Genomic DNA, 27,719 nt, shown 5'->3' with positions numbered 1-27,719 from the left:
ATTGAAGGAATTTGCCACCACTAAGCCAGCCTTACAGAATAGGTTGAAGGAACTCCTGTAAATGGAAATGTCCCTAAAGCTAAATAGCTTTCACCAGATAATAAACCCATAGTAAAGGTCATAGACCAATTAATTACCAAGCAAGTACAATATTAAAACAAAACAAAAGAAGCAAAATCAATTATATACAAAATAAGTCAAGGGATACACAAAAAGTGTGACAGGGGAAGGAGGAAGAATAAAAATACCTTTCGATTGTGCTGGAAACAGAGTAACCTCCAGTAGACTGTAAGGAACCTTTGGTAACCAAAAAATGAAAGCCTAAAATAGATACACACACAAAAAAAGACTTTTAAAAGAGAAATTCAGTCACAACACTAAAGAAAACCACTAAATAACAAGAGGAGAGTATAACAGAGTAATAAAGGAACAGAGAGGAGCTATAAAAACAACCAGAAATGGGGCTCTCTCCTCAGGATAATGGGCTAGTAGATGATACCACTCACATAAACAGACAGATCAATCAGACAGATAATAAGGAATCAGAGGCACTGAAAATACATTGTATCAGATAGACTTAACAGATAACTACAGAACATTCCACCCAAAAGCAGCAAGATACACATTCTTCTCAAGTGTACATGGATCATTCTCCAGAACAGATCACATGCTAGGCACAAAAAGAGCCTCAATAAATTCAAAAAGACTGAAATTGTACCAAGCAGCTTCTCAGACCACAGTGGTATGAAACTAGAAATTACACAAAGAAAACAAAAAAGCCTACAAAGACATGGAGTCTAAACAACATGCTTCTAAATAATCAATGGATCAATGAACAAATTAAAACAGAAATCAAGCAATACTATGGAGACAAATGAAAACAACAATTCAACAGCCCAAAATCTGTGGGACGTGGCAAGGCAGTTCTAAGAGGGAAGTACATAGCAATACTGGCTTACCTCAAATAGCGAGAAAAATCCCAAATAAACAGTCTACAATCACAAAGAAACAGAAAAAAAAAAATGATGCCCAAAGTTAGTAGAAGGAGGGACATAATAAAGATCAGAACAGAAATTAGTAAGAATAAAACAATAGAAAAAAATCAATGAAACCAAGAGCTAGTTCTTTGAGAAAATAAACAAAATAGACAAAATAAACAATATAGACAAAACCTCAGACTTATCAAGAAAAAAAAGTGTTCACACATCAACAAAGTCTGAAACAAGGAATAATCACAACAGATACCACAGAAATACAAATAATTATCAGAGAATACTATGATAAATTATATGCCAATAAACTGACAACCAAGAAAAAATGGAAAACTTCCTAGAAAAGTACAACCTTCCATGACTGACTCAGAAAGAAACAGAAAACCTGAACAAACCATTTACCAGCAATGAAATCAAATTGGCAAGCAAAAACTCCACAAAAACAGAAGTCCCAGTCCAGATGGCTTCATAGCTGAATTCTACCAAACACTTAAAGAGAATTAATACCCATCCTTCTAAAAGTACTCCAAAGAGTAGAAGAGGAGGAAATATGTTCAAACTCATTCTAGAGGCCAGCATCACTCTAATACCAAAACCAGACAGACACCACAAAAAAGAAAATTACAAATATCCCAGATGAATATAGATACAAAAATCCTCAACAAAATATTAGCAAAACAAATTAAAAATACATAAAAAAGATCATCCATCATGACCAAGTGGAATTAATTCCAGGCATGCAAGGATGGTACAATATTCATAAATCAATCAATATCATACACCACATTAACAAAAAGGATAAAACCCACATGATCATTTCAGTAGATGCTGAAAGAGCACTTGACAGAATTCAATAACCATTCATGACAAAAACTCAACAAAATAGGTACAGAGGGTACATACCTCAACAAAATTAAAGGGCATATATGACAAAGTCACACCTAACATCATACTTAACTGCAAGAAGCTGAAAGCTTTTTTCTCAAAGACTGGGAACAAGACCAGGATGCCCACTCTCACCACTTTTACTCAACATAGTACTGGAGGTCCTAGCCAAAGCAATCAGACAACACACAAAGAAAAAAGGCATTCAAGTTGCTAAGGAAGAAGTTAAACTGTCGCTATTTGCAGGTGGCATTATATTATACATAGAAAACCCTAAAGACTCCACCAAAAAACTTTTAGGATAATTGCATTCAGCAAAGTTGCAGGATACAAAATTAATACACAGAAATCTGTTGCATTCCTATATGCTAGCAACAAACTAGCAGGAAGAGTAATTGGGAAAAGAACTCCATTTACAATTGCATCAAAAAGATAAATACCTAGAAATAAACCTAACCAAGGAGGTGAAAGACCTTTATTCTGAACACTAAAAGACACTCATGAGAGAAATTAAAGAGGACACCAATAAATGGAAATCTATCCCAAGCTCATGGATAGGAAGAATTAATATTGTCAAAATGGCCATCCTGCCTAAAGCAATTTACAGACTCAATGCAATCCCTATCAATATACCAACAGCATCCTCAATGAACTAGAACAAATAGTTCTAAAATTCATATGGAACCACAGAAGACCCTGAATAGCCAAAGCAATCCTGAGAAAGAAGAACAAAGCTGGGGAGATTATGCTCCCCAACCTCAAGCTCTACTACAAAGCTATAGTAATCAGAAGTTTGGTACTGACACAAGAACAGACTCACAGGTCAACGAACAGAACAGACAGCCCATATAAACCCATGCATACATGGTCAATTAGTATATGATATAGGAGCCATAAATACACAATGGGAAAAAGACAGCCTCTTCAACAATTGCTCTGGGAAAACTGGACAGCTACATGTAAGAGAATGAAACTGAATTACTGTCTAACTCCATTCACAAAAGTAAACTTGAAATGGATCAAAGACCTGAATGAAGTCATGAAATCATAGAACTCTTAGAAAAAACATAGGCAAAAACCTCTTGAACAAATGTATCAGCAATTTTTTCCTGGACACACCTCATCATGCAAGGGAAACAAAAAATGAACAAGTGGGACATCAAACGAGACACCATGAACAGAATAAAAAGGCATCCTACAGTATGGGAGAATATATTCATAAATGACTCACCCGATGAGGGGTTAACATCCAAAATATATAAAGAACTCATATACCTCAACACCCCAAAAACAAATAACCTTATTAAAAAATAGGTGGAAAACCTCAACAGACACTTCTTCAAAGAAGAAATGTAGGTGGCCAACAGGCACATGAAAGGATGCTCCACATCACTAATCATCAAGGAAATGTACATTAACACCACAGAGATATCACCTCTTACCAGTTAGAATGACCACTATCCAAAAGACAAGAAATAACAAATGCTGGAGAGGATGCAGAGAAATGGGAACCCTTCCACACTGTTGGTAGGAATGTAAATTGGTGCAATTGCTGTGGAAAGCTGTATGGAGGTTCCTCAAAAGACTAAAAACAGAAATACCCTTTGATCCAGTAATTCCACTCCTAGAATTTACCTGAAGAAAACAAAATCCCTGATTCAAAAAGATACATGCACCCCTAAGTTTACCACCTCACTATTTGCAGAAGCCAAAATATGGAAGCAACCTAAGCGTACATCAATAGATGCATGGATAAAGATGTGGTACATATACACAATGGAATATCATTCATCCATAAAAAGAAAAGAAATCCTCCCATTTGCAACAACATGGATAGATGTAGAGGGGATGATATGCAGTGAAATAATCCAGGGAGTGAAATACAAATAACATACAATTTCACTTATTTGTGGAATATAAAACAAAGCAAAACAGACGGAACAGCAGTAGACTCATAGACACTGAGAACCGACTAGTGGTTACCATGAAGGAGAGGTTGGGGAGGGTAGTGGGGAGTGTGAAGGGGATAGAGGGGCACAGTAATTCACAATCACAATATAAGTTGGTCACAGGAATGGAGTACAGCATAGACAATATAGTCAATGACTCTGTAACATCTTTCTATGTTGATAGATAGTAACCACACTAGATGAGGTAAGGATTTAATATGTATAATTGTTGAATCACTGTGTTGCACATGTGAAACCAACATCAGATTGTGTATCAACATACTTCAATTAAAAACAAAGCTTTGTACAATACTTTTCATGAAGAGTTTTAGTCTCTAGGAGTGAAAAAAACCTACATAATACTGTGTGTGTTCATAAAATAGGCTCTGGAAAAAATATTTCTAAAAGAAGATTGTATTTCTCCAGCCATGAAACCTTAAGCATCATATATATAAAACAAAATAGACCTAGAAATTGTCAAGGGAAAAAACAAAGAAAAAGAAGGTACAAAGCCATGTTATGAAATTTGAGCTCTAAGAGGAGGATACAATGTATAAAAATAAGACATTGAAAGGTTTTAATGCAGGGGAATATCATGATCACTTTGCATGCTTGTGTAGATAACGGATTACAGAGAAGTACATTACGGGGTAGAAAGGCTAGTTATAAGGCTGTTGGGAATGGTGAGAGATGTTTTTCTTGTAATAGGCTAAGAAGCAATTTGATGGGAGGGCATGGGGGAAGTTGGTCCAAGTACCCCAAACTAAAACAAAGAATTTTAGCCTGGAAGGAAATGTCATAGTCTGGAGGCTGCAAACTTTTTCTGTAAAGGGAAAGACTAAATATTTTAGGTTCCTAGGGCTACAAGGACTGTGTTGTAACTACTCAACTCTGCAGAAATAGCACAAAAGCAGCCAAAGACAATATGTAAATGGATTAGCATGGCTCTGTTCCAATAAAACTTTATTTACAAAAACAGGAAGTGAGCCAGTATTGGCCCACAGGGCTATAGTTTCTAGATCTCTGCTCAAAATCCTTAATATTGTCAATAAAGAATCTGAGACCTAGAGAGTTTAAATCAAGGTCCCACAACAGGCTAGTGACAAGTTGAGCATTAAAATGCAGGTCTCCTGAATCTATTCCTCTAGAACAGGTTCTATAGGGTCACAAGATAAAGATGAAATACACAGTAAAATAAGGCAAAAATGCTAAGGGTAAGTTTTGATTATTTTAAACAGCTCTCAACAATTTGGTTATATGAGGACTTGCTTTTCAATTAATTATGGCTTTCAGAAAAACAAGTGAATATCATAAGACTGAACAGGTGAATGATAAATTAGCCAGTATTCGAAAAATGATGTTCAGAGGAAACACAATTATATACTTCCTTCCTATTATCATTTCCTTGAATTATTAATCATTTGTTTTATCAACAGGACAGTGTTTGCTATCATCATTGCAGGACTTCATCTTAAGGCAAAACAAACTTTTTAAAAACACTAATAATATGAGGAATATACTAAACCAAGGGGCAATTATTTCACTTGGTATTTTTTGTTACTAAAGGTATCATTGATATACACTCTTATGAAGGTTTCACAAGAAAAACAATGCGGTTATTACATTCACCCTTATTATCGAGTCCCTCCCATACCCTATTGTAGTCACTGTTCATCAGTATAGTAAGATGCCACAGAGTCCCTACTTTTCTTCTCTGTGCTACACTGTCTTCCCCATGACCCCCCCCACACACGTTTCACTTGGTATTTTTAATTTATTATTCTTTTAATTTCCAAAGTAATACTCACTGGAGGAATCTCAAACAATACCGAAGTATATGAAGTGATACATTCCATTCCTCCCTCAATTCCATTTCCCAGTGTTAATACATGACTGATTTATATCAGAGCAGTACAACAAGCTACTTGCTATGAGTCACTCTTTTAGCAACAAAGAGGAATATGAAGTTCCTCTAGTCAGATATTCCTCAGAAATCATATATTAAATCAGAGAGTTTGGGAGCTGTCTGTGGCTGGTACTGAGGAATTTAAAATGACAGTCTTGACCCCTGCACTGTAACCAAATGAATGAGGCTTCTGAAAAACCCTGAAAATGCTACCACAGGATATACAAACACTTCAAAAATGAGTAAGAATATTGTGGATAAAGTGAATGTTCCTATGGCCAGGATCCTCACCTGAACCTAAACTACTTGATGGTGTAACTGGCCTGCTGCTAGGCTAATGCTTCCATACCTGTAGGAAGTAAGCTATTATTGACTGAGTCACTATATAAAGAGCCCTGCCCAGTGCTCTGGGGGGAGGCAGAGACAAATGAGAGTTACAGACCTGCAGATTGTTGGCTGAAGACATAAATCTGTTGCTCAACCTATCACTGGGAGAACAAGCCAGGTGATGAAGCCTTTCAACCCACAAATGTTCCACTGTCATTCCTTGGACTCAGTGAATCCATAGTGAACTTGCCCTGGGCTGAAGCCCATTGGCAAGACAAATCCATATCTTCTCTTTTGGTAGTTCACTGGGAAAACTCAGAGCAATTTGCTCATAAAAATTGACTATCTTCAGTATTTTTTTGCAAATCCATACTTGAGTGACATTAGTGAAATCACAGAGTAAGGAACTCCCAAGTCCATCCTCCATTAAAGCAATTAAAAAACTGGCAGAATCAACTCTTTTGGAACCCTGGAAACCAACCAAAAGTTTGCAGCAACCACCTAACGCAGTGAAACACTTAATAAACCTAGCTGGACTCTGACTAGAATAGTGAGTTTTGTGATAGTTAATTTACCTCAGTCCCATCCCCGACTCTCCAAATCTGTGGTAGCCTTGAAAATAAGCCTGCCTTCCTGGTATGAGTACCAGTACCAGCAGGCGCAGAATAGACCTAATTCACAAGAATTGTAATCATTTGTTTTGACCTGTCTGGTGGCACTCTGGAAGACCAGCACAAAAGGCTTGCTTTTTTCTTGCCTAATTCAGCACTAGAACTCCCAAGTGCTAAAAAGTGGCTAGCTGAAGGAAGTTTGTTGAAAACACTTAAGGCATAATAAATATTAGTTGCTGCATGAAGCAATGGGTAAGAGTTGAGGCAAACAACAAACCAACCAAACAAGTTGGGAGGAAGGCCTAGAGAGTAAAATGCTTTGGGGAACAAGGGCTTTGAAAATCTCCCATATCCTCTTGAGAATCTGGAAGGCCATATGTATTCTCAGGGTGTGCATGCTCAGAATAGATTGGAAAAGGCCCTATGCTCTCACCTCTGGCTGACCTCAGGCTCTGCACAAACAGGAAGTGAAGGCTAAGGAGGTTGTACACTGCCTGGAATGTTAAAGGTGTACTGCAATACACACACAAGGCCTACCTTCAAAGACTGGGAGATTTGGGGAGGGGGGTGTCCCCAGACATTTAAGCAAAGCTGTCCAATCACTAGCTGACCACTAAGCTAATAAAACTAAGACCAAAGACACACATCACAAATAATACATATTTTATAAAATTAGTTCAGAAAAAATCACTAAACAAACCACCACCAACATACTAAGCAGCAATAACAAACCCTTAGGAAAAATCTTCGAGATTGCTACATAGTAACATCTAAAAATTTCAATTTTCAAAAAAAAGCTGTAAGGCAGGCAAAGGAAAAAAAGTATGGCCTGCATACTGAAAAAAACAAAGCAATCAATATAAACAGTTCCTGTAGAAACCCAGAAATTGGACTTACTAGACGAAGACATTAAGTCAGCTATTTTCAATATATTCAAACAGTTAAAAACACTGCAAATACAATTTTTTTTAAAGCTGCAGACTAGGATATATGTTTTCAAATCTCAATCCAGAAAAATAATTGGGTGCAAAATACATAAAGAACTTCAAAAAAAAAAAAAACAAGAACATATGAAAACAACCTAATTTTAAAATGTACAAAGATGTGAACATTCTTCACCAAAGATGATATACGGATAGCAATTTACCACACAAAAAGATGCTCAACATCATCATCCATTAAGGAAATGCACATTAAAGCCACAATGAAATAGCATTATATCTAACAGAACAGCTAAAACAAAAACAAAAACAAAGAAAAACTGGTGCTACAAAGTGCTGGTGAGGATGTGGAGCACTGGAACTCTCCTACTTTGCTGGTGGTAATGCAAAACAGTATGGCACCACTCTGTAAAACAGTACGGCAATTTCTTATAAAGTTAAACATACATTTACTATAGGACCAAGAAGATAGTATGTACTTAAATACAGAAAACTTATGTTTACACTAAACTATGTATGAATGTTTAGAGCAGCTTATAAAAACTGAAAACCTAAATATCCTTCATCAGGTAAGTGGATTAAAACAAAGCACATTCATACAATGGAATAGTACTATGCAATAAAATGGAAAAACTATTGACACATGTAACAACATGAATAAATCTCCACAACACTGTGCAGGGCGAAAGAACCAGTCTCACTGGTTATATACTATATGATTCTATTTATTTTATATTCTGGAAAAGGCAAAACTACAGAGAAAAAGAACAGATCAGTGGTTGCCAGAAGTTAGGGTATAGGAAAGGTCTGAGTACAAAGGGCAGCATGGGAATTTCAAGGTAATGAAACTGTTCTGTATCTTGACAAAAGCAGTGGTCATACTAATCTATATATGCATTAATTAAAACTTACAGAACTGTGTCCCAGAAAGAAGTCAACTTTATGCAATTTAAAAATTAAAGGGGAAAAAGGACCACAGGGGTTCAAATCTCCATCCCAGTTAACTTCTCTTTGCCCCAGTTTTCTCATCTTAAAAACAGGTCCTGACTTTCTGCTGTTAGGAGAATGGTATGAGCTCCTGACACATGTATTAAGCACTAAATAAATTATTGATAAATACAATGTTTTGTCAAGATATGCTATAAAATTAGTACTTCTTAAAAACTTACTACAGGATTAAGAAATCAGGGTTTCAATTAAAAGAGCAAAAAATTAAAATGCTTAATGCCTCATTCTCTTCATTAAACATTCATTGGAAACCTATGAGGTGATCAGTACAAAATTACATTTTACAAGGTTTACAAAATCCTTGTACTTGAGGAGCTAGTGAAAGGTTTGTTCCAAGTACTGCGTAATTTCTCATTATGATGTTTAACACTAATAGCAAATGTGTTCTAATTAAAGCTTAATATTAAATGTTCAGTATTACTGTCCCTCTCTGTGAGAGGCTGTCAAATGGCAACCTCCTTTTCTCAAATTGGAGAACATTAGCAATGCTGGCCTTGTCACTTGCTCTGATGTCCTACACCCCATGTGCCACTAGCCCTGTCAGTCCTTCCTGAGAAATATCTTTAATACATTAAACAACTTTAACACATACATCGGCTTGGGACTTTTTAAGCAGCAGCCGCTTCTCTAAATAATGATGAATTCTATCTTTACAATCTTTCCCTCCTTACTTGAAAATTAGCCTCCTTTTCTAGGCTAAACAACAAAACTTATGTTTGAACTTTAAAATCCAATTCCAGCGGAACCCAAGATGGTCACATCCTGGGGCCAGAGGAGCCACTCACCTCAGGGACCCGACACTGCTCACTGGCAGGGAGCAGGGTGAGGCAAGACCTCACGGAGCAGATGCCCACAAGCCTCCTGGGGCCCCAGGCCAAAGCCTAGGAGTTCCAGGCCCTGCAAAGCTGCTTCCCTGAAAGCAGCCGAAAAAAAAAAAATCCTAAAGAGAGCCCATTAGGAGGGACTTCAAGCCCTGGACTTATCATACATTTGCTTCCCTTCAGCCCAAAGGCTGGCACCAGCTATACTGATAACACCAAGAGGCTCTTAACACTACAAAGGAAACGAGAAAATGTGAAAGTTCTTGAGTGTCAGTGCATATTGTTTCTCAACAGGGTGAGCCATGGGTAGAGTAGGAATTCGCTTTCCATCATTCTGTATGTATGTAAGAACAGTTAGAATAAAATGCAATCCAACAGAATAGAGAGCCCAGATATAAATCCAAGTTTATATATGGCCAATTAATATACGATAAAGGAGCCACAGATATACAATGGGGAAATGACAGCCTCTTAAACTGGTGTTGGCAAAACTGAACAGCTACATGTAAGAGAATGAAACTGCATTATTGTCTAACCCCATACAAAAATGTAAACTTGAAATAGTTCAAAGACCTGAATGTAACTCATGAAACCATAAAACTCGTAGAAGAAAACAGGCAAAAATCTCTTCAATATAAACAGGACCAACTTTATTCTGAACACATCTCTTCAGGCAAGGGAAACAAAAGCAAAAATGACAAATTGGACTAAATCAAACTAAAAAGCTCTGTACAGCAAAGGACACCATCAGTAGAATAAAAAGGCATCCTACAGTATGGGAGAATATACTTGTAAACAACTTCTCTGACAAGAGGTTAATATCCAAAATATATAAAGAAATCACACGCCTGAACACTCCAAAAGCAAATAACCCTATTAAAAAATGGACAGAGGATCTGAACACACACTTACCCAAAGAAGAAATTCAGAGGCCAACAGGTACATGAAAAGATACTCCACATCACTAATCATCAGGGGAATGCAAATTAAAATCACAATGAGATATCACCTCACACCAGTTAGAATGACTAAAATAGAAAAGACAAGGAACAACAAATGCTGGCATGGATGCGGAGAGAGGGAAACCCTCCTACACTGTTGGTGGAAATGTAAATTGGTTCCATCATTGTGGAAAGCAATATGGAGGATCCTCAAAAAACTAAAAAATAGAAATACCATTTAACCCAGGAATTGCACTCCTAGGAATTTACCCAAAGAAAACAAGATCCCAGATTCAAAAAAGACATACCCACCCCTATGCTTATTGCAGCACTATTTACAATAGCCAAGAAATGGAAGCAACCTAAGTGTCCATCAGTAGATGAATGGATAAAGAAGATGTGGTACATACACACAATGGAATATTATTCAGCCATAAGAAGAAAACAAATCCTACCATTTCCAACATGGATGGAGCTAGAGGGTATTATGCTCAGTGAAATAAGCCAGGCGGAGAAAGACAAGTACCAAATGATTTCACTCATCTGTGGAGTATAAGAACAAAGAAAAAACAGAAGGGGTGGAGGAGGAGCCAAGATGGCAGCGTGAGAAGGGCAACGGATATCTCGTCCCAAAACCATATATATCTTTGAAAATACAACAAATACAACTATTCCTAAAATAGAGACCAGAGGATACAGTACAACAGCCAGGCTATATTTACATCTATGAGAACTCAGCATCTCATGAAGGGGGTAAGATACAAGCTGCGACCCGGCAGGACCCAAGTGCACGGTGTGTTGGATATTAGGGAAACAGAAAAGTAAAATCTGCGAGCAGGTCCCTGCAGCCGGCTCCCCAGGGACAAAAAAAAAAAAGCAAGTGCTTTTCAAAAGTCTTAAAGGGACAGGGACGTCACAGCTGGATGGAATCATCCCGGCACACTCAGCTCAGCAGGCTGGGAATCCTGAGGAACTTCAGGCGCCCCAGACTTTTGGGTGGAAACGAAGCCCTGAGGCCCCTCAGTGATAAGCAGCCTGCCATTTGTTCCCCTGGCCGGCACGGCCCAGCCACAGTGGCCAAGCAGCCGGAGAGCAGCAGCGCCCACAGCAACCGCCCAGTCTCCTCCCAGCACACAGTCGCCTGGGCCAGAGCCACAGGCCACCGCCGGCAAGCAACTGCCTGGCAGAGGCAGAAGTAGTCAAGCAAAGTGCAAAGGAGCACCGTTCTCACAGGAGAGCACACCCAGCGCACATACCTCACTCCGCAGGGCACTGGGCTGCCCCAATGGCTGTACTGCCTGCGGCGGCTGAGGGGATAAACCTGGAAGCTGCTCCCAGTGTGTGGGTAACCAACACAGGCAGCGGAGAAGGACAAGGCAACCAGCAAGGAGGAAGGGACTTTGTTCTCCCACCTGATAGAGGTGCTACCTGGCTGCGACTACCCCATCACCATGAAAAGGCAGAAGAATTTGGTCCAGTCCAGAATTACCAAGACAACCCCTGAGAGAGGGCCTGGGGAGATATATATGACCAATCTTCCTGAAAAAAATTCAAAATAAAGGTCATAACCATGCTGATGGACCTGCAGAGAAATATGCAAGAGCTAAGGTATTGAGTTAGGAGGGAGAATACAGAAATAAAACAATCTCTGGAAGGACTTAAGAGCAGACTGGATGAGGTGCAAGAGACCGTTAATGGAATAGAAATCAGACAACAGGAATACAGAGAAGTTGAGGCAGAGACAGATAAAATATATCCAGGAATGAAAGAATATTAAGAGAACTGTGTGACCAACCCAAATGGAACAATATTCACATTATAGGGGTACCAGAAGAAGAGGAGAGAGAAAAGGGGATAGAAAGTGTTTTTGAACAAATAATTGCTGAAAACTTCCCCAAACTGGGGGAGGAAATAGTCTCTCAGACCATGGAAGCCCACATATTTCTCAACACAAGGGACCCAAAGAGGACAACACCAGGACATATAATAATTAAAATGGCAAAGATCAAATAAAAGGAGAGAGTATTAAAGGCAGCCAGAGAGAGAAAAAAGGTCACCTAAAAAGGAAAACCCATCAGGCTACTATAAGACTTCTCCACAGAAACCTTACAGGCTAGAAGAATGGCATGATATATTTAATGCAACAAAACAGAAGGACCTTGAACCAAGGATACTGTATCCAGCATGATTATCATTTAAATATGAAGGAGGGATTAAACAATTCCCAGACAAGCAAAAGTTGAGGGAATGTGCCTCACACAAACCTCCTCTACAGAATATTTTAAAGGGACAGCTCTAGATGGAAGGACTCCTAAGGCTAAATAGATGTCACCAGAGAAAATAAAATCACACCAAAGAAAACAGACAACTAAATACTAAGTAAAGGCAAAAAAAAATAAAATGAACTATTCACAAAAGTAGTCAAAGGAAACACAAAAGAGTACAGAATAAAACACATAACCTATAAAGAATGGAGGAGGAGGAATAAGAAAGGAGAGAAATAAAGAATCATCAGACTGTGTTTATAATAGCTTAATAAGCAAGTTAAGTTAGACAGTAAGATACTAAAGAAACTACCCTTGAACTTTTGGTAACCACGAATCTAAAGCCTGCAATGGCAACAAGTACATTTCTTTCAATAATCACCCGAAAGGTAAATGGACTGAATGCACCAATCAAAAGACACAGAGTAAAAGACTGGATAAAAAAGCAAGACCATCTATATGCTGCTTATAAGAGACTCACCTCAAACCCAAAGACATACACAGACTAAAAGGCAAGGGATGGAAAAAGATATTTCATGTAAACAATAGGGAGAAAAAAGCAGGTGTTGCAGTACTTGTATGAGACAAAATAGACTTCAAAACAAAGAAAGTAACAAGAGATAAAGAAGGACATTACATAATGATAAAGGGGTCAGTCCAACAAGAGGATATAACCATTATAAATATATATGCACCCAATACAGGAGCACCAACATATGTGAAACAAATACTAAAAGAATTAAAGGAGGAAATAGAATGCAATGCATTCATTCTAGGAGACTTCAACACACCACTCATTCCGAAGGACAGGTCCACCCGACAGAAAATAAGTAAGGACACAGAGGCACTGAACAACACACTAGAACAGATGGACCTAACAGACATCTACAGAACTCTACACCCAAAAGCAGCAGGATACACATTCTTCTTAAGTGCACATGGAACATTTTCCAGAATAGATGACACACTAGGCCAAAAAAGAGCCACAGTAGATTCAAAAAGATTGAAATTCTACCAAGCAATTTCTCAGACCACAAAGGTAAAAAACTAGAAATAAATTGTACAAAGAATACGAAAAGGCTCACAAACACATGGAGGCTTAACAACATGCTCCTAAATAATCAATGGATCAATGACCAAATTAAAACAGAGATCAGTTAATATATGGAGACCAATGACAACAAGAGAACAAAGCCCCAACTTCTGTGGGACACAGCGAAGGCAGTTCTAACAGAAAAGTATGTAGCAATCGAGGCCTATTTAAAGAAGGAAGAACAATCCCAAATGAATAGTCTAAAGTCAAAATTATTGAAAATGGAAAAAAAAGAACAAATGAGGCCCAAAGTTAGCAGAAAGAGGGACATAATAAAGATCAGAAAAGAAATAAATAAAATTGAGAAGAATAAAACAATAGCAAAAATCAATGAAACCAAGAGCTGGTTCTTTGAGAAAATAAATAAAATAGATAAGCCCCTACCAGACTTATTAAGAGAAAAAGAGAATCTATACACATCAACAGAATCAGAAATGGGAAAGGAGAAATAACGATGGACCCCACAGAAATACAAAGAATTATTAGAGAATACTATGAGAATCTATATGCTAACAAGCTGGAAAACCTAGAAGAAATGGACAAACTGAAGGAACAACAGCAGCAGATTCACAGAACCCAAGAATGGATTAACAGTTACCAAAGGGAAAGAGACTGAAGATGGTGGGTGGGAAGGGAGGGAGAAGGGGAAAAAGGGGCATTACAATTAGCACACATAACATGAGTGGGGCATGTGGAAGGCAGCATAGCACAGAGAAGACAAGTAGTGACTCTACAGCATCTTACTATGCTGATGGACAGTGACTGTAATGGGATATATGGTGGGGACTTGGTGATGGAGGTAGTCTAGTAAACACAATGTTCCTCATGTAATTGTAGATTAATGATACCAAAAAAAAAAAAAACTGAAGGAACAAAACAGCAGCAGACTCACAGACTCCAAGAAGGGACTAGCAGTTACCAAAAAGAAACGGTTGGGGAGGGTGGGTTGGATGGGAGGGAGAAGCTGATTGAGGGGTATCATAATTGGCACACATGATGTGGGGGGGGGGTGTCACAGGGAAGACAGTGTAGCACAGAGAAGACAAGTAGTGACTCTCTGGCACCTTGCTATGCTGATGGACAGTGACCACAATGGGGTGTCGGGGTACTCAGTAATATGGGTGAATGTAGTGACCACAAAGTTGCTCATGTGAAACCTTCGTAAGATTGTATGTCAATGATACCTTAATAAAAAAAGTAAACAGAAGAATAAAATGCAATAAAACAATAGAGACTATTTTCAATCACCTCTTAAGAATTCACAATTTGACACATGTGTTGAAGGTACGTGCCTGGCACTGTTCTGAGTTATGGGGCTGTAACAGTGAACAAAGCAAGTGTCTTCTCTCACGGAACTCATTACTGAACGTCAGAGTGCTCAGCTCATGCATAGCGTCTTCCAATTGTACCCTCTCTCCATTCTAAGAAAAACTCAGACTACCTCCCACCCACCCAGAGTCCCACCTGCCAGAAGCAGCTGCAAACAATTCTCAAATCCGGCATGCTAGAGGCCAAGTGGGCATCACAGGACCCTAGCGTTCTCCACCAGAAGGCACCAAGGATGGGTCTGAAAAGTTAGCCATCTGTAAGTTTGCCATAGGCCTCTGAGGTAAACTGGCATGAGAACTCTGCCCAAAGGGGGCACCCTGTGCTGGATGCTGGCTGGACAACCTACTTAGAGCCTCTTTCTCAGGGAGGCTGACTATAAAAAAATAGAAGTGCAAATGATTCAGTACATTCAGAAGCCATGGAAGCCGAGGTAAACTGAGTCACAAAAATGATGATGTCACTGACATAAGGAATAACAGTCATCACAACTGTCTTGCTAATGGGCTTCAGCCCTGCCCAAGTTCACTATTGATTAACTGAGACTGTGGAAAAACAATGGAACATTCTTGGGGTAAAGGGGTTTATTACCTGGCTTGTACTCCCAGCAATAGGTCGAACACTAGAATTACATCTGCATCTGTCTTGCCAATGGGTTTCAGCCTCGGGCAAGTTCATTATGGATTCAGTGTGACCAAATAAATGACAGTAGAACGTTCTTGGAGTGAAAGGGTCATACCCTGTTTTATTTCCTCAGTAGCAGGTCGTTCGCTAAAATCCCATCCACTCAGAGCGAGTCTGTGTGCAACAAGCCAGTCTCTGCCTGCACAGCCATCCTCTGGGCCTCTGTCCTCGGCACTGCCACCACTCCAGCCTCTGCTCTGCTCTTCTGCAGACTTGCAGCCATGCCACCATGTCACCCAGAGCACTGGGCAGAGCTCTTTATATAGAATCAATAATGATGCATTGCCCACATGTGCACAGTGAGCCAGCCAACCAGGGCCAGGTGAGAATCCTGGCCACAGGAACTTTCGTTTTATCCACAGCATCCAACAGACTGCAAGTCTGCAATCCTCCTTCTCTCTGCCTCCCACCTGGAGCACTGGGCAGAGCTCTTTGTATAGTGACTCAGTCAATAGCTTATTGCCTACAGGTGTGGAAGCAGTAGCCTAGCAGCAGGCCAGTTACATCATCAAGTAGTTTAGGTACAGGTGAGGATCCTGGCCACAGGGACTTCAGTTTTTCCCATAACAACAAAGAAATATTCTCTAGAGTAGTATTTGCTGTCTGTTTCCCAGAGCTACTTTATTTCCAAATGACTTCTGAGGGTACTTCCTGTGTCTTCAAACTTACCATATAGTCTTAATTTAATAAGCCTCTATCAGCTGAGGTTAGCAGAACAGGCCCAATCTGAAAGAATGTAACTACCACATTCATTGCTTTCTGGTTCAGTGACAGCTACTCAAACCAATCTTTATGTGGAGCGTTCTCAGGCTAGAAGATAATAGAGAACTGAATAAAATACATGTATAAAATGCATGGTGGATTCTGTTTGTTTATTGTTTGACTACAAGTCATCACAATACGAATTACTTATGACAGAAAAACGAACCGTTCAAATTATAAGAAATCACACTGAAACCACTCAACATCACATTTTTTAATAGGACCCTAAGCCCGTGAGTCTCATCTAATAAAGAACTTCAAAAATCCAGCCCCCAGCAACTATTCCAGAAGTAATTAATCAGGAAACCTGAGGATGGGGTCTTGAGTGTATCGTTTTCTAAGCTCCCCAGCTGATTCTGATGTCCAGCCAGCCTTGAGAACCCAGCACTAAAGTAAAGATGCTGAGGGCTTGGTGGTCAAAGTGTGGGCCAGGGACTAGTAGCAACACCTGGAGCTTGTTAGAAATGCAGAATTTTAAACTCCACCCAAACCTACTAAATCAAAATCTGCATTTTTATAAGACCTCTAAGTAATCTGTAGACATATTAAAGTTTGAGGCACTGTAAGAGGTCCTACTGCTACAGAAATGTGAGAGATGTCCCCATGTAATAAAATCAAATACCTCAAGAAATTTTCTATTAATAGGAATAGAATGCATAAGAGATAAAATGTGATATTAGGCATTTCATGTTATTAGGCATCTAATTCAAAGTAACATCAAATGCAAGTCAGTACATTTTAAAACCTGCAGTACCACTCCTTATTCTGAACAAATTCCACTTACAAACCACACCCTCCAGTGGCAATAGTTACACCTCAGCTGCGTAACACAAATCTGCCTTGTCATCTTCACACCCCTACAGTTGTCTCCACTAAGCTAATGTGTATTGAGGGGTAGTCCTTGTGAAAAAATAATGAAACAAGGGGTGCGGTGACAAGCAGATCATTTTCAGGGGTGCCCCATGCTGGGGAGCCTTCCAGGTTTTTGCGAACACCCCTGTAGTACTGTCTGGACTATTTGGAAATGCCAGTATTTATTGCTGGAAAAAACTAATTCTCCACATATTGTGGGCACATTTTCTTCTGTGCCCTTTGTTCTTGGCCACTTCTCAGAAAAAAAGCATTTAGCTACCATCCAGCATAGCAATTCCTTGATTAATGCATCTTCAGGAATCAATGAAGACAATCATACTGAAAACAATCAAATTTTTGAATCCTAAGCAGCAGCCCTGGCATGCATTACAGGGCTCATCAGCAATGTGACTGTCAAATCTGCTCAGATGCATCAAAGGAGAGACAAAAATCACCTCCTTTCACAGCTCTATTCATTTATTCCCTCCAAAGTATTCAGACCTGGCCCTAAGAAAAATGGCAAAATTAAAAAACTTTTCAGATTTTGCAGGGTTTTTTTTCAGTACGCTTGAACTTGTCCAAGGAGGAGATCCCATGACCCCTTCAAGACCTACAAGAACTCAAATTCTACAAGCATGTTCCCCATAATTAACTTTGAAAATAGAGAATGAATCATTCCCATTCAAAAGATGCTCAAGATGCTTTTAAAGTGATTTGTCCAAGGTCACATTATAAGAAAGTACAAAATAGCAACAAGAATCTAGGTATCCTAAGGTGATCTAACATCAGCAAAATGCATTACAGCCTAGTGGGAAGGAAAGAGAAACAAGATTAAGTTAGAGTTTGTATCAGTTACTTACACAGTGGCTTAGACCAGAGTCTGTCTGTCTTGCCAAGGGGTCTCAGCCCCAGGCAAGTTCACTATGGATTCAATGTGACAAAGAAATGACAGTAAAATGTTGTTGGGGTGAAAGGGTTATACCCAACTTTATTTCCACAGTGGCAGGTCAATCACTAGAATCCTGTCGCCTCAGAATGAGTCTGCATGCAGCAAGGCGGTCTCTGCCTCTGGGCCTCTCTACCCACGCGGCCATCTCACTCTGTCCTTGGCACTGCCAACACTCCAGTCTCATCTCTGCTCTCCTGCAGCCGTGCCACCGTGTCACCCAGAGCACTGGGCAGGGCTTTTTATATAGAGTTAATACCAACGTATTCCCCACATATGTGTAGTGAGCTAGCCAACCAGGGCCAGGTGAGAACCCTGGCCATAGGAACCTTCATTTTATCCACACTCTGTTTTTTCTCAAGTAACAGAGGAGGCAGGCGATCAAAAGTTCATATGATGACTCTATTATCACTGGGAACTCAGATTCCAAATCTTTTCCTGTGCACTGTTCTGAGTGCATGGCTTCCATCCTCAAGGTAACCTTATGGCCCAGGATGGCCTCTGTGAGCTACATATGCTTGTTCCCAGGAGATGAAAGGAAGAGGATGAGGGCAAAAGGATATCCTGGGCAGCTGAGTCCCCTAAAGAACTTGAAACCCCACTCAACAACTTTTACTTGCATCCCATTAGCAGACTGGGTGTAGTTTCACAGGGGGAGCATTATTAATACATTCAACAATACAGGTTCCCCTGACTAAAGAAGGGAATGAATATTGGGTTGTAGTCTCTAGAAGCAACCAGAAGTCTCTGCCACAGAATCCTATGCTGTGTGTGTCACACAGTGAGCTATGTGACAGTGACCTCTAGGCCTCAGTTTCCTAATGAAGGAAACGAAGAAAAATGAAGGAAATCATCACATTTATCTGATAGGATTGGCACGAGGATTAAATGAGAAAAATACATGTTAAACAATTAGACTACCTGGCACCCAGAAAGCATAATTATTAACTCATTAGTATTTGATTATCCTAGTCCAGTGACTTTCCAAATTCCTCTCCTACTCTAACTTCTTCTCCATTCCCAAAAGTTGAAAAGGAATTCATATTAATCCTTTGTACCTGTTGATACTCCAGTGTGAACAAGTTTTAATCATAGACCACTTCAATCAGATACATGTATTTCATGCCTTTCTGTCTTGCCAATGGGTTTCAGAACCGGACAAGTTCACTATGGATTCAGTGAGACCAAAGAAATGACAGGGAAACGTTCTTGGGGTAAAAGGATTTATAACCAACTTTATTTCCACAGTGGCAAGTCAATCACTAGAATCCCGTCCACTCAGAGGGAGTCTGCATGCAGCAAGCCAGTCCTTGCCTCTGGCCTCTATCCTTGCAGCCGTCTCAGTCTCAGTCCTCGGCGCTGCCACCACTCCAGTCTCATTTCTGCTCTCCTGTAGTGTAGCCTTGAAGCCGTGCCACTGTGTCCCCCAGAGCACTGGGCAGAGCTCTTTATATGGAGTCAATAACAACGCATTGCCCACACGTGTGTAATGAGGTAGCCGATCAGGGCAGATGAGAATCCTGGCCATAGGAATCTTCACTTTATCCACATTGTCCCTTCTAATTATGAAATGAAATTATGTGCCAGATATCAGCACATATCAGATATTCAGGACAGAAATAGGGTGGAGGAATTGAATTTACATTCTCCAATACGCAGGGTGCAAAGATAGTTCCAATGAAGATATTTGGAGAGCCTGAAGAAACTAAGGAAAGAGTAAAACAGAATGAAATCTCCTATGCAGAAGAATTCCAAAAAATTTATGTAGATACTCTACCCTCACGGTGGATCATAATCCTCACTCCTTAAGTGTGGGCTATGCGCAGTGACTTCCTTCAGTTCCTACAATATGGAGAGGGTGGGGAGGTAACCACGGAGCAGAGAAACCTGACAAACACTACCTCAGGTGATCAAAGTCAATATCAGTAGTAATATTATGTACCCTTAGTATATGATAAAAATGATACTTTGCCCCTGCTAAACACCCACATCTACAAAACACACACAATCTCAGTCTAAACATGAGAAAACATCAGACAAATCCCCAAAAGTGACAATCTACAAAATAGCTGACCAGTACTCATCAGCACAGTCACGGGCATCAAAACAAGGACAATGTGAGCAACTATCATGACCACGAGGAGCCTGGGAGACACGACAACTATATGCAATGTAGGGATCCTGCAAAGCACGAAGGAAATTAGGTGAAACTAAGGAAATATGAATGAAGTATGGACTTCAGTTAATAACATATCAATATTGGTTCATTCATTGTAACACATGGACTACACTAATGTATAATGCTAATAACAGGGGAAACTGGATGCAGGGTACATGGAACTCTGTACAATCTTCATATGTTTCTGTGAATCTAAAACGATTCTAAAGCACAAAGTATATTTAAAAAAAGAAAAAGAATGGTCTATTGCCTGTACCCTCCACCCTGACCCATGCACCTGTTTTCACCCCAAGCGCAGGCTTAGAGCTCTTAGAGGTGAGGCCTAGAGCTGCTGAAGCACAGGAATTGACATTCTACCTTCTTATAAACAAGACAGCAATACCTCCTTCCTGCCCTCGGTAGACTATATTCACTTCCTTCCCAAACTTAACCTGGTTCTCGTAGCTCTGCTCTGCTTTGAAGCTACCAAACATCTATTTTGTCTTGTACTTAATTGATAACATTTCCATCATACTCATGTTCATTCCTATAAATCCTTCTAGAACACACCCCATGTTTTCCATCAATGAAGTGAGACATCATCACTTTATCAGTGAAGTTCTTATCTTGCAAATGGCCTGCAGGACAACCTAAGGTAATATAACCACCCCCTCAAGGTGAGAGGTAATGTCAATGAGCTTTGCACCTTTGGCTTCTTCCTCATCAGTACAGCACTTCACAAGGAGCCCCGAGAAATCCCCCAAGAGCTGACCTTGCACTCTGGCAAACTTCTGTAGAACAAGTCTGAAGTTATTTTTCTCTTCAGCAACTAGAATCAGAAAATGTACAGTTGGAAGCCTCATCCTTTCAATTAATAAGGCAAAAACTAAGGCCCAGAAAGATACTGTAAATCACTAGTAGCTGAACTAATAGAAACTTGATTAGAACCCAGGTGTTCAGAGGATTCATTTCTACCACTGAAAGTAAAGCTGAAATGATCTGAGGGAAAGAATGACTATGTTGCATCCAGAATATAATACGCCAATTAAGTTACATCAGCACTGGATGAATAATGTTAAAGTTAAAAAAAAAAAGAAACAGATGACGCACGTGGGTTAAAAATAGGATTTAAGATCAACTTACCTCTGATTTGCTGAAAGAATGAGCTTTCCATGTGTGATGATGGAGAGAAAGTAAACAAGCCACGTTAAAATAGTTTGTATGGCACAAGGAATGCCAAATGAAACCTGTCTCAGTCTTAAGGGTTCCTGTAGGATTGATGTATTTCCCAGAGATGTATGAATTCCAAAGCAAAGCAACTACATTTGACGATGAAATGGTGAAGATGCAGGCTTACCTCCTTTTTCTTCACCAACTTTAAACCCCTTAATTATTTCCAAATGAAGAAAAATGTAGTCTCACTATCAGCTATTTTAACAATAAAAAATAAATGCTAATAACTTTATAGGTATTCACTATGTGTCTAGCCATGTTCTGAGGGTATCACATACACTAACTCATTTAATCCTCAAACCCCATGCAGTAGATTTTATTAATACTTCCATTTTACAAATAAAGAATGGGAGCACAGAGAGGTTAAGTAACTTGTTCAAGTAAGAGGTGAGCTGAGAAATGAACCAAGACAGTCTGGTTCACTTATGCTAAACTCCATTTGACAGTCACCTTGTAGCAATCACTTTACATTCTTATTTACCTTCTTTAAAGCGTAGTAATATTACTGTCCCTACTTTCATGACATGTTCTTTAAAAGCAGAGAGCCTATTTACATATCTCTTTGTATTCCTTTTATTTTCTACACCATTTGGCATACATTATGTTACTGGTGATAACTAGACAGCTCTTCTTAAAGAACCTGGTGGGTGCAGGGTCTTTAAACAATGTGTAAATATATCCATAGTTTCCATGGAACTTAAAATAACTCAAAATAAATTAGATGACTTTGGAATTCTAGTAACAAAAACAAGATGGTGGCCCAGAACAACAATACAGTTTTCAAAACTAATTAACATTAGAACTGCAAACTCTGGGCCATATGACCTAGCATGTAATATGAATCAACTCAGAGAAACTATAGTTTATGACATAAAACACACAATAGAGATAATTGAGGTGCAGCTATACCTAGTTGTGTTATTTTAGATTAAGTCTCTAACATTTCTGAGTCTCAATTTACTCATCTTTAAAATGGGAGTAATAAAACATACCCTCTTTCTACTCAGGTTGTTTTACGAGTCAAGTTAAATGAGGCTCTGAAAGCCATTCCTAGGCAGAAAAATACCAGATAAATGTATAGTATTTCTAAAATATGACAAGCAAGATACAGGTATACAGATGTGGAGTATTAGTAGCAACTGACTTTTATTAGCAACCAGTAGGCTATCTTAGGAAAAACATCAACTTCCTGGTCAAAAAGACCTGGATTCAAGGTCCCATTCTGCCACTTGTTAGCTGAGAGACGTTGGGCAAGTTAAATATTCTGAGTCCCAATCTTTTCACCTATGACAGGGAGAAAATAATACCTACTTCACAGGGGATAACATATAAAAAGCACCTGGCTCTCAGTGACCACCACAAATTTTATTCTGTGCCCTTATACTAATAATATGAGTTATTTTACTCAAAACACAACAGAGAAGTTGTATCAGTCCTCCCAGAGTTTACCATCAAAAAATCAACACAGAGCAATATTTTTAAATATTATTAGATTCTATTAAATGCCTACTGCTCTTTTTGGTGATTAGCCAAGGGCCTGGAATTTTGTATTCCCTGCTCTTTGGAGAAACAATACAAAAATGCTGTAGGTCAGTCACAGCTTCTCAGATTGGTTTGAGAGTCTGACGAAAGCTGTGGCATCTCTCTCCAAAGAAAGCTACAAAACTTGAAGGAGACAATACGGGAGATATGGGAGAATATCTTCATGAACTTGGGATAGGGAAAGCATGCTTAACCAAGGGAGACAGTGAGGGGAGAAGGGATATCAACTATAAAAAGATCCATAAATGCACCTACATTAAGAATTTCCATATCAAGAAAACAATTAGAAAATTTTAAAAATAATCACCACAGTGGAAGAAGATAATCTGCAACACGTGCAACCAACAAAGGCTGAGATTCCTGTGTAAAGAACTCTGACCCCTTAAATCAATACAACATTGTAGACAAAGAGTGTGATATATTGATAGAATAAAAACAAACTATAGCTTCATGTAACAATGTGGATGAATCTTACAAACTTAGTACCTAGTGAAAAAAGCGTAACACTAAAGAATAAGTGCAGGATGATTCCCCTGTTATGAAGTTGTAAAACAGGTAAAACTAAGTAACATTGTACAGGTGCATAGGTGTATACATCTGCACATACATGAAACTGTGCAGAAAAACAAGGACATGATAATTACAAAAGTCAAAGAAGTGATTCCCTCGAGGGGAAGGAAGATGCCAGGACTGGGAAGGATCCAAGTCTGCTTCTAGGGAACTGACAATATTCTACTTCTTGACTTGAGTACAGGTTACAAGAGTTTTACTTTATAATTTATACATTTTATACACTCTTCGGAACGTACATTGTGAAAATAAATAAATGCACTTCCACAAGTAGACCTAAATTTAGTGGGAAGAAAAGGAGTTCAGAGACTCCCTCCTGTCCATAAACCCCAAGTTTATGGTGCCAAGCTGTTTCTTTCTCTTCTTAGCAAAGAAAAAGAACATCTTTAGATTGCCAAGTTGTAGGGGGAAGGAGGAAGAGAGAACATGAAAGGTGAAAGATTAGAAAGACAGACATTAAGCAGATGAAACATTAAGCCTCTGGGCCAGTTCATACTCTCTCACTTGGACTCAGAACATCTAGCACAAACATTACTAACAGATGCCCAAGCTTGGTAATGGAATGTCATGGTGTCTGAAAAACATGCCAACTAGTAAGGGGAAAGAGGAGCTCAACTTGTAAAGAAATGTCAACTATTAAATAATGTAACCGAAAAGAAAGATCAATAATGACAAGTTTAACCCTCTACCCACTCCTTAATATCTCTGGGTCTCACCCCTTAAAGGAGACAAGAGCATAACAATTTCCAAGTGAAAAAGCACATAATGTCATGTCTTGCAAAATATTATCAGAAAACCTAGAAAAGCTTCTGCCAGCCTTGGGAAATTAAGGAACTGTAAAAACAAGTTACAAAATGCCATTTCCACCAGCCTTGGAATAAAGACACATATTGCAACTAAATGATAAATATGTATCTAGATCGTATCTTTTCTACTGCCAATAGAGGTCTTCACAGTACAGTCCATAATAAGGGCGACGGAAACTTTTTGCTGAAGGTAACTGGAATCCAAGTAGCTTATACTGTTCAATCAGTAATTCAATGCCGGTACATCTTTGTAAAGTTTTTTCGTTGTATTCTTGAAAGAAATATTTACTCATATCCAGCAATTACCCACTATTTCAATTAGGTTTGGTCTATACTGAATAAAACTATCGATTATTTTCAAAATGGCTGGTTTTTTTTTATTGGGGTATATACAAAAAAACCCACAAATCAGTGTAGAGATAAATGCATTTTGAAATGCTTATATGGTCATGTAACCATCACCTAGATCAAGATAATCAAACATTCTAAATTTTTTTTGCCTTATTTTGATAGAAAGTCCTAGTTATGGGCATAAGGAAATATTTTTAAGGTTCCAAGATCCTACCAAGGACATCAAATCAACTATTTCTTCATGTTTCACTCAACTTCTTTCATTTCCATTCCACCCTCCAGTTGTTCCCCAAAGACACATAATCTTCTCTGAATTCTCCAACTTTCTTCTAGGTTAGGGGAGCCACATATAACAGCTCCTCCATGGCTTGATGGAATGTCCACTATGTTCCACTTTCTAAAGAGGCTTAAATGAGTCGTTTTCATCTGAATCCTTCTCATTTCTCTATCTCCCTTTTGTTGTCCTTTTCCTAGATTTGGTCTTCCCACCTGTTCTCAGATAACTGGCTGATCCAATTGGAATCAAAGACCAAAGAATTTCCTGTTATGTCTGATTGAAAAGCTTTCCCGGTTGGAGGGAACAAACGGGTGTGGATCTGCACTTACCCATTCTTTCACTTTTGCGCCAAACTACTGATCTGTGCCTCCGTTGTGCACCCCAAAACGCAAGGTTATAAAAGTAATTATAGGGCCAGAAATGACTGTCAGTCCAAATGAACTGCCTTTTCGCACGCTGTATTCTAGACTGGGGCTCACAAAATAACCCAAAAGTAAGTCCTAGAGAAAACTGGTGAGTTGCGGCGTTGGGGGGTAGGGAGAGGCACAGGTCCGAAGTTCAAGAGACGTGGAAAGCAGATTGGATGATCAGCACGTGGTTCGACGTGGGGGCGGAGGCGCCGGCAAACCTACTGGGAGGGGTCGTTCCCCACAGCGCTGCTAGAGCCAGCGACCTCGGCGGCCTCTGACTCACCCGAAGAAGGGTAATCACCCCGCCCCGAGTTCCAAATCACTCATGGATTTAATTGGCAAGGAAATATGTAGTTTCGGCTCCAGAGCCACTGGCAGGTACAGACCAGTTCGAATCTCCTCAGGCTCGGCCCGAAAGTGAAGATGGAAAGGCCACTGTCCCTCCCGCTCGGTTAGGCGCCCGTCCCGTCGGGGCGGGTGCAGGAGCCGCCACCTGTGGGCAGGGCCCGGCGCCCAGCCCTCGCTCCCGCGCCCCCTCGCGCGCCCCTCACCTGCGGCCGAGTGGCCCGACAGCGCGCGGCCCCGGGCGCGGCGGGGGCCCGCGAGCTCTCGGCGCTCGCGCAGCTCTTCCTCCTCGTCTTCCCGCCGCCGGCCCTCAGCCATGGGCGACGCGCGGGGGCGCAGCCGGGGCGCGACGGGCGAGCTGCGGCCCCGACGCCGGGGCCGCGAGCACCTGGGTCCCACGCCGGCGCCCTGGGGGCCTGGCAGGCGGGCCCGGCGGGGAGACAGCGGAGGCGGCGGCCGCGGGAACGGCTACCTCTGCGGACTCCACCTGCCGCCCGCGGGGGAGCGGCCTGGCGCGCGCCGAGCCGGCTTCCCCGCCTCCTCGCGGCGCTCCGCGGCCTCCGGCTGCCGGCCCGCTCTCCCGCTCCAGGCCCCCTTCCTCTTTCCCTGCCCCGCCCCGCGGAGCCGCAGCCGGGGATCGGGCGGGTTCTGGCCGGGCCTCGCCTCCGCGGGGAGGGGTTACGGGCCAGCGGGGCCGCCCCACGGCCGCACGCGCTGGAACCTTCCGCCGGACCCAAACAAACGCGGGCAAAATAAATAAACGGGATGGGAAGGGGCGAAAGAGGAGCTGGCCTGGCCTCTTCCTGTCCTTTCACAGTATTCCGGTGTCAACAGGAAACCCATTTGCTTGACACTTAAACAAAAGGAGGAGGAGCAGCAGCAACCTGCCCCCCCCGCCGGACTTGGAAAAGTGGGACAGCTAGCAGTCGCTGAACTTGGGAACAAACTTGGCTTGGAGTTTGGTTCAAACTCGGCCTCTGGTTGCACATTTTCTTGGCCTTTTTAAGCCATGCCTCGGAGCAGCACAGAGCAGAGGATTTTTAGGGCAGTGAAACGACCCTATAAGCTATTATAAGATTCATTTCATTATACATTTGTCCAAACCCGTAGAATGTACACTACCAAGAGTGAACCCTAATGTTAGCTATGGAGTTTGGGTGCTAATTACGCCAGTCTCAGTCCCTCAGTTGTAACAAACAGACCACTTTCTGGAGGATGTGGATAATGGGAGGCTGCGCTTGTGGGGAAACTGGAGTGATAGGAAAATCTGAATCCGGCTCAGTTTTGCTGTGAACTTAAAACTGCTCTAAAATATAAAATGTAATTTTAAAAAAAAATTTTTTATTGACCCCCCACTGTATTCTAGTTGATTTAGGGTTAGGAAATAGCCAGAATTCCTTCAAGAAAATGTATTTAGGAACTCTTTACCTGATTATTCGTAGAGAGGCAATTTGGTAAAGTGGTAGGAGCATGCGCTTTGGAGTCAGAAACTGTTAGTTGAAGCGTTTAATTGTGAGTACTGTGGAAGTTTTCCAAAGCTGTAAAGAACAGTGTAAGAAAGTTACTATGTGTATCTGTATAGTATGCATTTTAAATTAAGTCCTTGGACATGTTTTCACACACACAGAGTACAGATTCTGGAATCTCCAGAAGAGATACTCAAGCAGCAAGGCAGGAACATTGCCTGGGCATGAACCAGGAGGAAACTCCCTTGTGGAA

The 27,719-nt window shown here is 40.5% G+C and overlaps 1 protein-coding gene and 1 long non-coding RNA gene across 5 annotated transcripts in view; both read right to left on the bottom strand.

The window, feature by feature from the left end:
* SH3D19 (SH3 domain containing 19) overlaps positions 1–26,451 on the bottom strand; it is a 168,658-nt gene extending 142,207 nt beyond the window's left edge. For all 4 annotated transcript variants that reach the window (XR_012129616.1, XR_012129617.1, XM_073232587.1 and 1 more), the window contains exon 1: positions 26,207–26,451. Coding sequence is in view for 2 of the 4 variants with exons in the window: in XM_073232587.1 (XP_073088688.1) it covers positions 26,207–26,318 (112 nt within the window). In the remaining 2 variants the exon portion in view is untranslated. The remainder of the gene's footprint in view (positions 1–26,206) is intronic.
* LOC118968418 (uncharacterized) lies at positions 19,515–26,200 on the bottom strand. Its single transcript, XR_012129618.1, has 2 exons — positions 25,575–26,200; positions 19,515–20,013 (listed from the first exon to the last, which is right to left on the bottom strand). It is a non-coding gene; the product is annotated as an uncharacterized lncRNA (long non-coding RNA).
* Positions 26,452–27,719: the final 1,268 nt, after the last annotated feature.

The sequence above is a fragment of the Manis javanica genome, chromosome 3, assembly GCF_040802235.1.
Source record: "Manis javanica isolate MJ-LG chromosome 3, MJ_LKY, whole genome shotgun sequence".
NCBI classification, from domain to species: Eukaryota; Metazoa; Chordata; class Mammalia; order Pholidota; family Manidae; genus Manis; species Manis javanica.
The sequence above is the reverse complement of the archived record's forward strand: the minus strand, read 5'-3'. Positions and strand labels throughout refer to the sequence as shown.